The 14,666-nt window shown below is 41.7% G+C and overlaps 1 protein-coding gene across 3 annotated transcripts; it reads left to right on the forward strand.

Moving 5' to 3' along the window:
• The first annotated feature begins 280 nt into the window (after positions 1–280).
• On the forward strand, positions 281–14,018 carry ercc6l2 (excision repair cross-complementation group 6-like 2). 3 transcript variants are annotated; one of them, XM_084359406.1, is made up of 20 exons: positions 281–578; positions 680–1,083; positions 1,660–1,776; positions 1,941–2,134; positions 2,249–2,342; positions 2,534–2,601; positions 2,724–2,931; positions 3,044–3,184; positions 3,299–3,415; positions 3,525–3,644; positions 3,728–3,799; positions 4,865–5,010; positions 5,190–5,285; positions 5,476–5,575; positions 5,768–5,920; positions 6,147–6,233; positions 7,564–8,617; positions 8,704–8,858; positions 10,179–10,336; positions 12,260–14,018. In XM_084359406.1, the coding sequence occupies exons 1-20, from the start codon at positions 542–544 to the stop codon at positions 13,476–13,478; spliced, it is 4,740 nt and encodes a 1,579-aa protein (XP_084215532.1). In that variant the 5' UTR covers positions 281–541; the 3' UTR covers positions 13,479–14,018. The 3 variants fall into 3 exon arrangements, with proteins under 3 accessions (XP_084215532.1, XP_084215533.1, XP_084215534.1); XM_084359407.1 differs by having other exon boundaries at positions 281–569; XM_084359408.1 differs by lacking the exons at positions 281–578; positions 680–1,083; positions 1,660–1,776; positions 1,941–2,134 and having other exon boundaries at positions 2,319–2,337.
• The last annotated feature ends 648 nt before the right edge of the window (positions 14,019–14,666 follow it).

Below are 14,666 nucleotides of genomic sequence, written 5' to 3' on the forward strand. Positions count from 1 at the left end.
GAAGGCCATTACTGTTATCATCTCACTCTGACTGCTCCTCACATTTCTGTCATTTAACTTTCTAGAAATGTAACTTTTAGATACTACACAGCACTTTCGACACAATGTAGGACAGGGACATTTGCCATGTAAAAAAACGACCGAAACATGAAAACTGTTATTGTTTAAAAAATATTTTGAAGTGGCTAATTTTTAGAGCAGACTTATACATTTTTAATTTTATTTTTAAGTCGGTGAAATCGTACGAAAGTGCGGCGCTCGTTGTAAAACTACATAAACACTCAGCCAGCAGCAGCAGAGGAGCTGCAGCTGCTCCTGCTCAGTGTCTGTGAGACTTTTCGCCTGATAAATGAACTCAAACGGAGGATTAAGTGACTCGCTGGGAATTAAATGACTTACAGAAACTTAGTTTTCCGTTTTTATATCAGTCGCTCCTTCTTTCTTCTGCTGTAAAGCTAAGCTAAGCTAATCAAGCTAGCTAGCATGCTACAGTGATTTCTTTTTCTCCACATGAAGAAGAGGAAGCTTTCAAGACACCCTGATGGCTTCAACTTCTTCAGCTGGGAAAGGTTTGAAAGGTTGTCACACAACCTTAAGTCTCTGCAGATAGTAAATGATAAGCCTAATTTGCTGTAAGTAAGTATTGACTAACTAATAAAATGTGTATATTTTGTCATAGAAACATGGCGCACAGGTGACACCTGTCTGGCTCCTGACCCGAGAGATGGCACCCTGCGAGAAGCCACCATTCAGAGACCGACCACCTCTCATAATAACGACCCCATAGCATGGGTGCTGTTCACCGATGAAGAAGAGGAGGAAGCTGTACCTGTCTCAAAACTAATGAGACCAGGCTTGAATCACTTCAACCAGGAGAAACCTGTGTTTCCCAGCAGCATCACAGACCCCAGGCTGTGTGTCCCCTTAAAGCTGAGTGGTGTTGATGGAGACAGAGTCCCCTACACCATCAACAGATACCTGAGGGATTACCAGAGAGAAGGGATCAGGTTCATTCACAACAACTACATGCGGTCCAGAGGTTGTATCCTGGGTGACGACATGGGCCTGGGAAAAACTGTACAGGTACAAAGCACACTAGCTGCAAAACTGTTTTCACAATTATTCCAAAGGTCTCATACTTTGCACATTTTCAGGTTCATGCTTTGATTTTGGGTGTCCACTGCAGAATGTTTGCATGCTTTAATGGTGAAATAACACATTCCCATATTTTGCATTGCAGCAACACCTTTATTTACGCTTTGAATGATTTGTTTTAGTCCCTGTTTCTTTAAGGCGCCTGCTCTAGAAGGCCCAATATGCTCTGATTGGTCAGTTCTCACAGGCCTGAGCAGGCACTACCACTGGTTCTGCATCAGCTTTGCCTCATGCTGGGAGCATGGCTGAGGGTGGTGACTGTAGAGCTTTGTCATCACAACCTGGCGGCTCGTTTAAAGGCCCAGTTTCTGAATACAGGCCCCATGGATTTAGCGTTTTGATTAACATAGCACCTAGACATTCTTTATAATCAGAAAAGCTAGGAAATCTCAATTTCTACTGTATGGAACCTTTAATATTTTTATATTTAAGCATTTTTCTCCACATAGCTGTTTCTCTCGCTATTCTCTTTACCATATTGACTTTTTATTTATTTTATCTTAGGTCATAGGTTTCCTGGCTGCTGTGCTGCACAAAACAGGCACATGGGAGGACATCCAGAAAAACAGGCCTGAATTTCTGCAGAGTCAGCTGCCCTCCAAGCAAAGTAAACCCAAGAAAGTGAGTATTAAAGTATGCATAAAGAAACATTAATTTAAGGATAAATAATTGATTTTCATATACCAGTCACATTCAGTCAAGTACAGCAGTAGTGTAAAGCTTCAGACGTCAGTGAGTGTTGACTTTTCATCTGCATGTTTTAATGTTTCCGTGATCTGGTTTAGGTGTTCCTGATTGTGGCCCCGCTGTCGGTGCTTTATAACTGGAAAGATGAACTGGACACATGGGGTCACTTCCAGTGTGTGGTGGTCCACGGGTTGAGGAAAGAGGAGGAGCTGGCTCGCATCAAGAAGGGACGCGTTGAGATTGCTCTCACTACCTACGAGACTCTGCGCCTTTGTCTGGATCAGTTTAATAAGTAAGAACAATGCTCAACACACACAAACAACAAAAAGGTGACAAATTCGTTTTTGTAACTATTTATTTTGGTACTTAAGCATTTTACTAAAATACACCTTTGCTCTCCCTGCAGCATTGACTGGTCTGCTGTAGTTGTGGATGAAGCCCACAAGATAAAAAATCCAAACTCTCAGATCACTCAGGCCATGAAGGATCTGAAAAGTAAGGTCAGATAGCTTTTTTTTTTTGTGATGGTCTACTGCTGGTGTCATTATGAAGTGATAATCCTATGTTCTGCTGTATAGAAAATATGTTGAATGGTGCCACCATTATAACATGCTGCTAATAAAATGGTAAGTTTAACTTTGCATTTTGGACCATGCTTTTAATGGAAGCTTTGCACTTGTGTTTTCATCAGATCAGAATTGGCCTCACTGGCACCATCTTACAAAACAACCTTGAGGAGCTGTGGTGTGTCATGGACTGGTAGGTTAAGAGACTTTTATATTACATGTGTCTTTTGCATATTTACAGTCACTTTTCAATCATTTTGTTCTCTGTTGTGGAAGTGATGTGGTTGCAATTTGCAATTTTTTTTTTCTATTTAGGGCCATACCTGGTTGTCTTGGCAGCTTAGGACATTTCAAGTGCAAGTTTTCTGATCCGATTGAACAAGGGCAGAGGCACAGTGCAACCAAACGTTCCTTAGCTACAGGGAGGAAGACCGTCAGAGCTCTGGTGAGGAAAATTTCCCACTGGTTCCTCAGAAGGACTAAAGCTCTCATCAAGGGACAGCTGCCTAAGAAGGATGACAGGGTAAGATTGGTGAAGTCAAACCAGACTTTATCATTTCCTTATTGTAATATAGTAATTAAGGTGTATGACGTATTTAAGCCTCAAAGAAATTCTGTGATGTGTTTTCTTCTAGGTAGTATATTGCTCTCTGACAGATTTTCAGCAGACTGTGTATCAGACGGTGCTGGACACTGAAGATGTGACGTTACTGCTGAGGTCTTCAGAGAAATGTGACTGTCAAAGCAGACGCACCCGTAGAGGCTGCTGCTATAAAGTAAGTTCACCCCTTTTTACCATTGTTTGCTGTTGTATGCTGAGTTTTGTCTTCTTTTTTTACTTTCAGGGGTCAGATTGAGCTCTTAAGTGATGTAATATTATTTCATTGCAGACAAACTCAGAAGGGGTAGAAATGAAAAATCTGTACTTCAGCTACTTGGCCATATTGAGGAAGGTTGCCAACCATGTAGCACTGCTTCAATCCACTGCAGCCACCAGCAAGAAGCAGGTAGAGACATGTTGCCCTACAACTGGTTTAATATACCTCAGAGTTAGTTCCTGGACAGCTTTTCCAGAAGTTCATCCTCATGTGATTGCGACTCATTTGTGTCTTCCAGGAAAAGTATGTTGCTGCCATTTGTGCGAAGGTATTCCAAAAGTTTCCAGACTTTGTGCAGAGATGCAAAAATGAAGCGTTTGAGGCCTTGTCGGACCCGATGTACAGTGGAAAGATGAAGGTACAATTTGGGAACAAAGGCTCAGTCACCTGCTCATTATTGGCTGTTTCATTGTGGTTGAATGTATCTGTATTCCCTTTCAGGTTTTGCAGAAGCTGCTCAAATTCTATCTGCAAAGGAGAGATAAAGTGCTTCTTTTTTCTCTCTCAACCAAGGTGAGAGCCGTGTTTGTTTTTATTGAAATCATATTTTTTGGGCATCACAGAGTTTGCCCTTGCGATTGCAGAGATATTTATTGTGTGAGAGTTGGATGAGCAGCAGGGCAGTGATGTTATCTGTAAGGGATTTTCAGATGGTGTCAGAGATCGAGTATGATTGTTGGTTTTAGAGCTTTATATCCAGTCACATCCATTCAACATTTCATCACAGCAACAGCCTTAAACACACACTCTTAATTGCCACCGCTGTCAGAGCAGATGATTTGTTTACAGAGAAAATAGTAGCAGGAGTCACAATTTTCTCATGACATAGATTAAAATATAAGCCTTGGGTTTTATAAGTGAGGGCGATTAGAGTTTTTAAGATAATTATACTCTGTAGAGTCTAATGGCTGCCGTCACCTGAGACAGTATGATAACATTTCTGGCTGCTATGAGGTCATATTTTCACGGCCTATGTTTTGCTTTTATGGGAATCCATACAGTTTTGATTTCTGCTCAGTATGACCCCTATGGAATATCTATAAATATACAAGCCAGGGGATATTCTGTTTATTTTTCATTACATTTGTTTGTCAAGCGTTCACATTTTCAGAATCTGAATCAGAAATAATTTATTGATACCCTCGGGGGAAACTGGGTACATTACAGTTGCTCCTTTTAGAACAGAAATATCACACTATGGAAAGATTGTAAAAAGATATAATTAGAGAAAAATAATAAGAAATAAAAGTAAGAAAGTTCTAAAATATTAAAATAACTGTAAAAGATATGTGCATTCAAACTATACGTGACAACTATAAATATACATATAGAAACAGAAATACCACTAGAAATATACACAATGTAGATAATATTGAGTAATATCAGAACAGGTAAAAAATTAAAATGGTTAACAGTATAAACAAATGCTACAAACAACAGTTGAATATTGCACAGAAAATGTCTTATACAAACTCTGAGTGATTACACCTAAAAGATGTAGAGATGCCATTTCTACACTCTTGATTCCTGTGCTCTAAACCCCTCACAGTTGTTTGTCGTGTGTTTTGAACCTGTCAGCTATTAGATGTGCTGCAGAGCTACTGCATGGCAGAGGGGCTGGACTACAGCAGGTTGGACGGAAACACTAAAGCCAAAGAAAGAGTTCAGATCGTCAAAGAGTTCAACAGCTCCTCTCACATCAACCTCTGCCTGGTTTCCACCATGTAAGTCAAACAATAACAATCGAGAAGAAGAGTTTCCTTATATTTCATATTTCACAAATTAAGCTCGACTAACATGCCAGATATGGGGACATTTAATAATGTGTATGCTGCTGTTGATTTTATTTCAACATGTTTTTATTTTTTATTTTAAACTGATAACTGACCTTTTGTTCTATCAGGGCGGGTGGTCTTGGTCTTAACTTTGTAGGGGCCAATGTTGTAGTGCTATTTGACCCCACATGGAACCCAGCCAGTGACCTTCAGGCTATTGACAGGTAGGTTGTGTGCCATATCTTGACAGACTTTTGCAAAAGTAGTCTGTTGTTGCTTGTCCTGACTAGCCTCAAAAAGTACTAGCGCTGCCAGCATAGCATCACATCTGATATCTAAACATAAACAAACACAGGTTTTTTCCTATTTATATGCTTGGTGCCTGTGTGTTGATGTGTTTGTGTCTCTTTTCAGGGCGTATCGTATCGGCCAGTGCAGGGATGTGACTGTTCTTAGGCTGATCTCACTGGGGACTGTAGAGGAGGTCATCTACCTCAGACAGGTTTACAAACAGGTAATTATATTCATATAATCATAATGCACAAATGATACATGTCTTGATATTGTGTGGTCACCTCCTTTACTTCGTGTGAGATAGTTGGTGCAGCACAAAAGAAGAGAAAGGTTTACCAACTGTATAAATCAAAAATTTTGACAGAAAATACTGAAGCGCCACAAAACTTCTCGCCACTTTCTCTTCTTTCAGCAATTACAGAGTTCAGTTGTGGGCAAGGAGAGTGCACGACGGTACTTCGAGGCAGTGCAGGGGCAAGGTGTCCATAAGGGGGAGCTGTTCGGGATCAAAAACCTCTTCAGGCTGCAGACCCAAGGGACATGCCTCACCCGCAAGATACTAGAGGTTAGATAGCCCACTGAACATGCCCCCTCGCTGTTTGATTGATGATATTGACTGGTATCCTCAGTCAGAATACAAGGTCTCACAAAACAGTCAACAACTTTTTTTTTTCTTTCTCTAAATTACTGTACTGAAGACAACAAACTCTTTTGTTGATGAATGTTGATGTAACATAATGAAATGTTTGAGTTTTTCTAAATGCATGTCTCACTTTTGTTCTTCCTGTCAGCGAGAAGGACAAGTAGAGGCCGGTGTAATCACAACCAGCACACACACAGGCGAAGGAAAAGAGGAGGAGGAGACCAAGGGAGTTAGCGTGAGTAACTCTGCCGTTCTCAGAGACCCGGAACATAGGGCACCCATCTTTCCCATCCCTCACTCCGTCTTCTTTCCCAGGCGGCCCACTTATTCTCTCATTCCCACGTGAAAGAGGGGATACCTCAAACAGGGACCTTCCTGTCTGTCAGTCAACCAACCCACATAATCTCATTCAACTTTTTCTGCCTTTTTGCTCCAATTTTTTTTTCTGTATTGCTTCCTCTTCAATCATTCTTTGTTTTATAATCTTCCTATTCTCTTTAAGGGGTTTATTCAAAATGACACATGCCTCATTTATGAGAGAAACAGCTTCTACTAAAAGAAGAGAGAATCTTTCAACCACACCAAGTTTCCTTGAAGTGGTGTTTTTGCTTTAAGTATGAATGTTTTCATTAGATTAGTGTTTCAGGATATTGTTTGAAAGTTTTTATGCTTCTTTTGCCATGCATTCATTCATGCTGTCAAAATTGGTGTCCATTGTAACTGACTGAATTGAAGCAGACCACGGCCTCCGCTCTCTGTCGGTATGAAGACTACAAACTTGTTACAGAAACCATCCAAGCACACACAGCAAAATATTTTGGGTTTAGTTTCACTAGCTTACAAAAACATTTTCACGTTCAATTCTTTTTGTTTTATCCAAACTGAAGGACAAGGCTTTGTCTGCCTCTCACTGTGTTTCCCTCTGATGCTGTGTGAAACAGCTGGATGCAATTACTTACGTGTCCTAATGGAAGCAGCAGACCACACTGAAGTCTATCTTCTGCTTTTTCAGCTATTTATTTACACAGTGATACCCCTTATCATCCTGTTCCCAGCCAGGTCCTTTTTACAGGGCTGCTGCTGCTCCGCTGAGGCCATTCAGATTCTTTCAAAAACACAGAATACACTGGGGTGCCTTAACACGCACAGAAAGAGGCTCCAGGCATGTAAGCACCAACATGCACACGAGTACAGCAGCAGAACTGGGCGCAAGACATGAAGTTGGCAAATTTTGTGAAATTACAATCAGTGTTGGTGGTCGCTCTCACAAAGGGCCATTTATATATCGACAGGAAATGTTATGACCCCTTTTTGGTTTTCTTCATTACATCATGATGGAGGGCAGATGTCACATCGATGTTGATTATGATTTATTGTTACAAACATCTGCTTTGTGTTACACAATGAAATCTCACATGGGCTCGTCCACTGAAAGATGGCATGAAGAAGGGAAGTGAGGAATTTGTAGCCTTTTGGTGCACACAGTTTATAAACAGCTTATTTAACGTTCTCGCACTACTTTCCCTACCTTTCTTTAGCTGTTTCTTTCTACTGCTTTATTTAAGGAACCTGGATGTTCTCCACCTAGAGATGGCCCTGTACGGGATGATGAACCAGCAAAGGAGAACAGAGTTGCTGCAAAGGTCCCCGAAAGAGTGCTGGACTTCAGCAGTGGGAGTGAAGAGGATGAGGTGGTGCAGGGGTTTAAGAGCAGGACGTCAAATCCAAGTGCAGTGGATGGCAACAGGGGTGGGAATGCTGCCACTGGTCCTAGTCGATTGAGTCTCTTCCAGCACGGTTTCTCCAGACTACTTGAAGGAGTTAAAGGAAAACCAGAGTTAGGAGAAGGGGACAGCAGTGTTGAAGAAAGCCCCTTTGAGGAAGATGTTGAGGATCAAAAGAGGGAGGGTACCTCCTCTGGCATCTGCAAGAGCTCCAATACAGGAAACGGTGCAGTCTGTCTTTCTAAAATGGGAACAAAAACCAGGGACCTCTCCAGTGGTTCAGACAAGGAAGAAAGGGAGAAAAGGCATGGAGGAAGACGAGAAAGGGTTTCTCTGGTGAAACAGAGTGAGAGACAGGGCCAGAAAGGATGGACAAATAAGAAAATTACTGTGTTTGAGGAGAGCGATGAAATTTCTTCACCATACAAAAAGAAACCTAACAAGCTCAACACTACAATTCCAAGAGTGCATCACTTTGAGGGTTACTCCGATGAATCTGAGGATTTGGACTTAGAGGCGTTGTCGGGGCCCAAGAGGGACGCTTTTGATTCAAACACTAAAGGAGGAGACAAAGGGAGAGGAAGACTGGACTGTAACAGAAAGCGGCTAAGTTCTAGTGTCAGGGACAAGGCTAGATCCAAATACTCAGAAGAAATAGAGACATTCACATCTTCAGAAGATGAACACACTCCTGTTAAGAAAGCGAGACCCGCAGGATGTCACTTCACATCTCCACAGACAGAAAGATCCAGAGTTGAGTTGCCAAAAGACGGGCGAAGAGCTGCAACAAACGACGGGGCTGAGAGACGAGCAGGATCATCCAAAGCTGTTTCATTCACCAGTCTGCAAAGTCCATCATCCAAAGGAAAGGATGTCACTATCGACAGTGTGCTAGGTCAGATACAACACCGACTTATATATATATTAATAATTTTAATGAACTTAATATAAACATTAACAAAGTATATTTCTGTTTTAAAGGGGGCGTACAGGAAGTGCTGTATACGCACTCTAACCAGCGAGTGGTGGGCGGGAGCAAAGCAGAGGAGCTGATCAGTAGAGCTGCCGTACGAGACGTGTTCAAACTCAAGATGTACTCTCAGCTCCCGGCCAATCACCTTCTGGGCGACATAGAGGTACAGTACTGCCTTCTGCTTCAGTGATCTACTCTGACCCAGCACTGCACCCATGTGCTTATGGCTAGTTAAAGGATCAGTTCACCCAAAATACTTTTCATGAATACATTTTTCCTGTCACATGTTATGTTTTGAAGTTGAATTGGGATGACTTTTTGACATCACAAATTACATTAGATAAATTAAATTACAACTGGAAAAACTTAACAGGAATATATTTTTCCAGAAACTGTGACAGGATTACTTGGTAATCCACAGACCTCGCTGTAAACAGTGTCATTTAGACCTGTTTACTACCAAAGTGTGCTTGGCAATTGCATATTGGCATGCAGGATGGCTTGCCAGAACTGTATCAGACAAACATGCTCACTTTGACATGAGAGTGGATGTAAACAGATACTGTTCTTCGTAGCTTTACTAAAGTTCAGTGATGCTCAACAGTGTAGGTCAGGTAAATTCAAATCTGTGGTCCCGGTTCTGCATGTTTATATCCACTATCATGTCAACTTAAGCCTGCACATCTTAGCCAGCAGTACTGATCAGTGGAAAGAGACAGCTGGTGAGCAAACGGGGAAAATATTTTCAAACAAATGGTTCATTAAAAGGATTTGTGTAGTTTATTTTGTCTTGATTTTTGGATTTTTTATTTAATTTGCAGAGTGTGATCAAATATCATCGAGCTCTGTTTTATTGGGTTGATAGCTGTCATCTCTACATAAGTCCAAATCAGACTAATAATAAAACTTTCTAAAGTTGTAGTCTGATAAATAGATGGTACCACATAAGTAAAACATGTATGATTTGGTGTGATTTGAGCTGAAAGGAGCCCTTAATCCTTAATTTTCCTTTTCTTGCTTGCTAAATAATGTCAGTAAATCATATTTATTACCTCCGCCAAGGAAGCTATGCTTTCATCCGTGTCCGTTTGTTAGTTGGTTGGTTTTTCAACAAAGTTAAACAAAAACTACGGAACGGATCTCCAGGAAACTTGGATGGAGTTCTTGGCCCAGAATAGACCCCATTAACTTTTGGTGCGGATCTGGATAAATCATCGTGAGATAGGGTTGTTTATTGACATTTTCGAACATTTCTCAGGGAATTATATAAGGATCTTGATTAAATCCTCAGGCGTATTTGGCTGGTATCTATAAGTGAGTCCAATTTCATGCTGATCCTAGATCTGGTCAAAAACTCAAAGCCATTATGTCTGAATAAGGGCTAAAAGCAAAAAAAAACCTAAAAACTGAAAAACAAAAACAGATTGAGTCTGAGGCAAAAATACTGCTTCAATAAACCTTCACTCTTGTTTGATTTTACCAGAGCCTGTCAGAGAGCCCACCAGACAGTCCACCTTGCCCTTCTACCGTCAGACTGGAGAAGCCCAATGTGGACCATCCAGTCACCTTCGCCAACAAGAGTGTGCACCACACCAGACACACCACCTTCATCGTCGGAGAGACTCCCCTGGCCATAAGCAGGTAATGAAAAGGTATTCAGGGGAGTTGAATTGAAGAGGAAAGAACAAGCAGTAGCAGTTAAGATAACGCAAAACGAAAAGGGCACTTTGTATAAGATGAGATGATGGATTTACCAGAAGGATACAGGAGCGTAGGGTAGGACAAATGATTTAAGATAAGGGGGCCTGCAACAGAATGAATTGGATTAAAGCACGCCAGTGGATGAAAGGAGGGAAAGGGGGTGTGAAGAGTTTAGTCGGAAGAGTTGTATTCCTGGCAGTGTAGGGAAGTAGGCCAAAACTCACCACAGATATGGTGTTGAGCACCCCCACCTGGGCCTCAGGAATTGTGTGTATGTGTGTGTGTGTGTGTGTGTGTTTAGCGAGAGACCACCTCTGAGCTTTCCCTTCCACCTATTTCCCAGCATCATGCCAAAGATTACCCAGTTATGTTCAGGCCCAACAGTGCAGGAGTTTTCCTCTTCCACAACCACAGTCCTCCTGAGACGGACCAGAAATGATTGCCCGAGGACTTCCAAACCCACACGGATACACACACAGACATCCTAACAAGCATTTGCAAACACAGCACTCACACACACACGGCTGTCCCGCTACATCACCTCCGCCTCTACCTTCCCGAACACTCGTATACACACGCACACAGACACCTTTGTGGCTCCATTCTCACTCCCCGAGGGGAAGACTGCATCTCTGCCCAGAGACTCACCAGGGAGTAAAAACACACACTAGTTATATTGATATCCCCTCAATTAACCTCGCTGTTTAATGATTTAAATCCACATGCACGTCATCTTTTACTGCCGTTACTTTTATTTATTGTTTTTCCAGTAGAAGCCACAAATGGTTATAACACCACCATAATGCAGCTGCACCACCAGTGACTTTGAAGTATTTCTGTCCCAGAGTTTGGTTAGACCAAAGTTTTAATGACTGCCTAGAAGCTCAGGAAAAACACCTCATACTGCATGGCTGATGGATGTGAGCCTGAATATGTGGACAACTATTAATCCTAATGTAGGCCTGATGGACCCACAGAATATTTGATTAATAGCATAGGCCTTGTGGCTTTTTAAAGGGACAGTTCACCCCAAAATTATTATTTGTAGTGCTTTTTCCATCTAGATTGTTTTGGTGGGAGTTGCTGTGTTTTGGAGGTATGGACTGTAGAAATGTCTGCCTTATCTCTAAGACAATACAATAGAACTAGATGGCATTCAGCTTGTGGTGCTCAAAGCGCCAAAATACCTTTGGAAAAACTCAACAGCAATCTCTCTAGACAGAAATCATGACCCGGTTACTCAAGATAAGCCACAGACCTTTTTGTGAACAGTTTCCTTTAGGAATCCGCCAACCATATCACTGCATAGAAGGAAGCGTGCATCTACTTGTGGATGAGAGGCTAGATAAATAAGCCAATGCAGCATTAATGTGCTCCTCGGATGGTCCCGTTTCCCGACTTGGGAAGTTGTTCTTCGGACTTCTGTGCGTCACGTCGGAGTGTGGGAGCAACATGGGTGCTAAAAAGAAGTTTTTTTGCATTTTATTGCACAGAGCATTTACACATGCTGACAGCTGCGTCCGGTGCTTTCCGAGGAGGACGCCATTCATGGTTACATCCTGTGCTGTCACGTGCACAAGCCAAGTGGCATCTATCTATCTCCAAAACCAACTCAAGTCACACCAAAACAACCTAGTTGTATAAATAGTACTATAGGTAAGAGGAAAAATATGTTTTGTCAGATGTTACAGTATGCTCTCATGTCCCAAATTCTGCTGATCTCAAGTCAGCTGCTTTGAATTTGGTGTAAATGTGGTGACAAGTAACAAGTTTTTTCCTTCATTGTCGAGCACATTTTTTTATGCATGGATGTTTTTTGCTTACTCATTTCTGTCTTTGTGTCATTTGCGTGCTTGTGTGCAGGCGGCAGCTGGAGGAGATGGCGGAAAAATTCAACTTTCCCTCAGTCCATCAATTTGCTGTGGAGATTCTGAGAAGAGACTCAGCCCAGAGACTGGCCTGGCTACGACAGTATTACTCTTCACTGAACCACCCTAACCTGGCTAATACAGTAACAAACAACTTCCCACAACCTGATTCAGCACAGACCTCCTCCTCAACATCCACCAAAACAGCTGCAACAAAATCTGAAGCAGATACCAGAACCCCACAAAAGGATGTTCTGAAAGCCAAGAGAAGGCCTAAATATTCTCAGAAGAAGCCTGAAAACCCCCAAAACAATGTTTCTGTGCCACAGAAAAAGCCTAGAAACCCACAAAATGATGTTCAAGAACCCCAGAAAAAGCAAAAGATCCCACGAAAGAATGTTCACGAGCCTCTAAGTGATGTTCCAAGCCTGGATTCAGAGGAGCAGGAGGAGAGGGTCTGCAGTGCCAGAGGACACAAGAGGACAAAGAAGGGTAGTGTTTCTAGTTCTGGAGCCTTCAGAGCTGGTGGTGGTCTTGGCTCGGATCAGGCCAGCAGCCGTGGTCTGGGGTCTGGGGAGGCTGCTGCTTTCCTGAACCGCACAGACAGAGATACCCCTTCTTCTGCGGACCTCAGCCATGGCAGGTCCACCACGTTATCCAAACCCACAGCACAGGAAAGGGAGCAAGAGCAAAAATTGTCTTCCAAGACCAGTGAACCCTTTCAAGGTCAGAGAGAAAAGCCTCACACCCCTTCCCCTCCCGAGCAGGCTCCGTCTACCTCCAGTCGCCATTCCTTCCTCACAGATCTGATAGGGGACACCTCAATCCTCGACGATTTGTTAAAACCCAAATCAAGGGGTGCACAGCATCGAGGAACACCAAAAACACCCCCTGCAGCCTCCTCAGTGTCAGTAAGCACATCCAGAATCATTCTCAACAACACCGATTCTGGTTCAGCAGATCTCTTAGACACTCTGTCCTCTCCAAAGTCACACAACACACCACCGACACACCAGGCAGCATCAAAGCGAAGTCGCAAAGACTTCTGGGACATCCTGAATGAGGGTAATGAGGAGAGCATCAACAGGTTAACAGACCCGGCAGAAGTGAAGAGGGTTTGCATCAGCACTAAGTTTGCAGCTAGAAGTCGTTCTGGAGAAGAGGAGAGCAAGAGTCTGTGGAAGACTAATGAGAAATTCCTGTGGAAGAAATAATACAGGAGAGACCGTGAGACTGTTCAAATTTTATTTCATGCTTTTGTACTTTTACAGCTAGTGAAGATGTCTTAAAAAAATGAATGTATATTTAAAGCAGGAAGACCTGCCTCTGATATTCTCAACTGATTGTATTTTTTATTTTAAAAATGTCACATTCCTTGTAGCTTTTAAAATGTATTTTTTTATTCACTGTAATGCTTTGAAAATGTTACATGTCCATTGATTTAGTGAGTGACATGAATAAATGGGGTGTTAATCACTCTGGAAATGTAAACCTTTGTATATTTTATAGAATTTATGGCCCAGTTTATTGCTTTATTTTTTGTTTTGTTTACCTTAAACACACAGCCCCTGGAGGAGCACTTTAATGTGTCATCACAGAGGTATCACCTATTAAACAGTGAAAAAAGTGAGCCAAAACATATTCTGCCATTAATTGAAAAATATGAAATATATGGCTGCGATTAACAAGTACTTTCTTGATGAATTGTTGGACTGTAAAAAGTGACTGAATAAAAGAGTGCATACCTCTGCCAAGGCCCAGCAGTCCCCTTTTAATTAAATCAAGCCTAATCCAATATCAAATAAATCACATCTTATTCTGCTAGATGGGGATTTTAGTTTGGATCGGCATCAAATTGTACTCATTCATAGATACGAGCCACTTAAATACGCCAGATATTTATTTTCATTGAGATCCATGCATAATGGAATGAATGAATGAATAATGAATGTAAATGTTGAAATACAGCCAATCTCGCAATGTTAAAGAAAGTGAAAAAAAAGATTCCTGGATCCGTCCTTTTATCTGATCCCCACCAAACATTTATGGGCACTATTCTGGGCAGAGACCCATCCTCCACTCAAGTTTTATGGAAATCTGTTGACTAGTGTTTGTGTAATCCTGCTGACAACCAACAAACAAACATGGATGAAAAACATGAGCTCCTTGGCAGAGGTAATAATGTAAGACGAGGAAAAACGTCTTAATGTTTGGCATATTCGCTTAAAAAATGGTGAAAACTATCAAAATTGTGCAAATTAATCTAATGTGGACAACTAAATGTTTAAGCACCATTATTCTATAGAATACTCTGAAATTACAGTGGATTAAATGAAGGATATGTAACTGCCTCTTGTGCGCATATGTAGTTAAAGTTCAGTGTCAATGCTCAAACTGTCGCT

This window comes from Pagrus pagrus, assembly GCF_965226575.1.
Source record: "Pagrus pagrus genome assembly, chromosome: 8".
NCBI lineage: Eukaryota > Metazoa > Chordata > Actinopteri > Spariformes > Sparidae > Pagrus > Pagrus pagrus.

What these genes read in the sequence shown, in the direction of transcription:
- ercc6l2 (XM_084359406.1), top strand. Translation starts at nt 542, where the DNA reads ATGGCTTCAACTTCTTCAGCTGGGAAAGGTTTGAAAG. An exon ending in AGCTGGGAAAGGTTTGAAAG is followed by an intron (nt 579 to 679) that starts GTTGTCACACAA and finishes ATTTTGTCATAG; the next exon opens with AAACATGGCGCACAGGTGAC. An exon ending in TCACCCGCAAGATACTAGAG is followed by an intron (nt 5,921 to 6,146) that starts GTTAGATAGCCC and finishes TCTTCCTGTCAG; the next exon opens with CGAGAAGGACAAGTAGAGGC.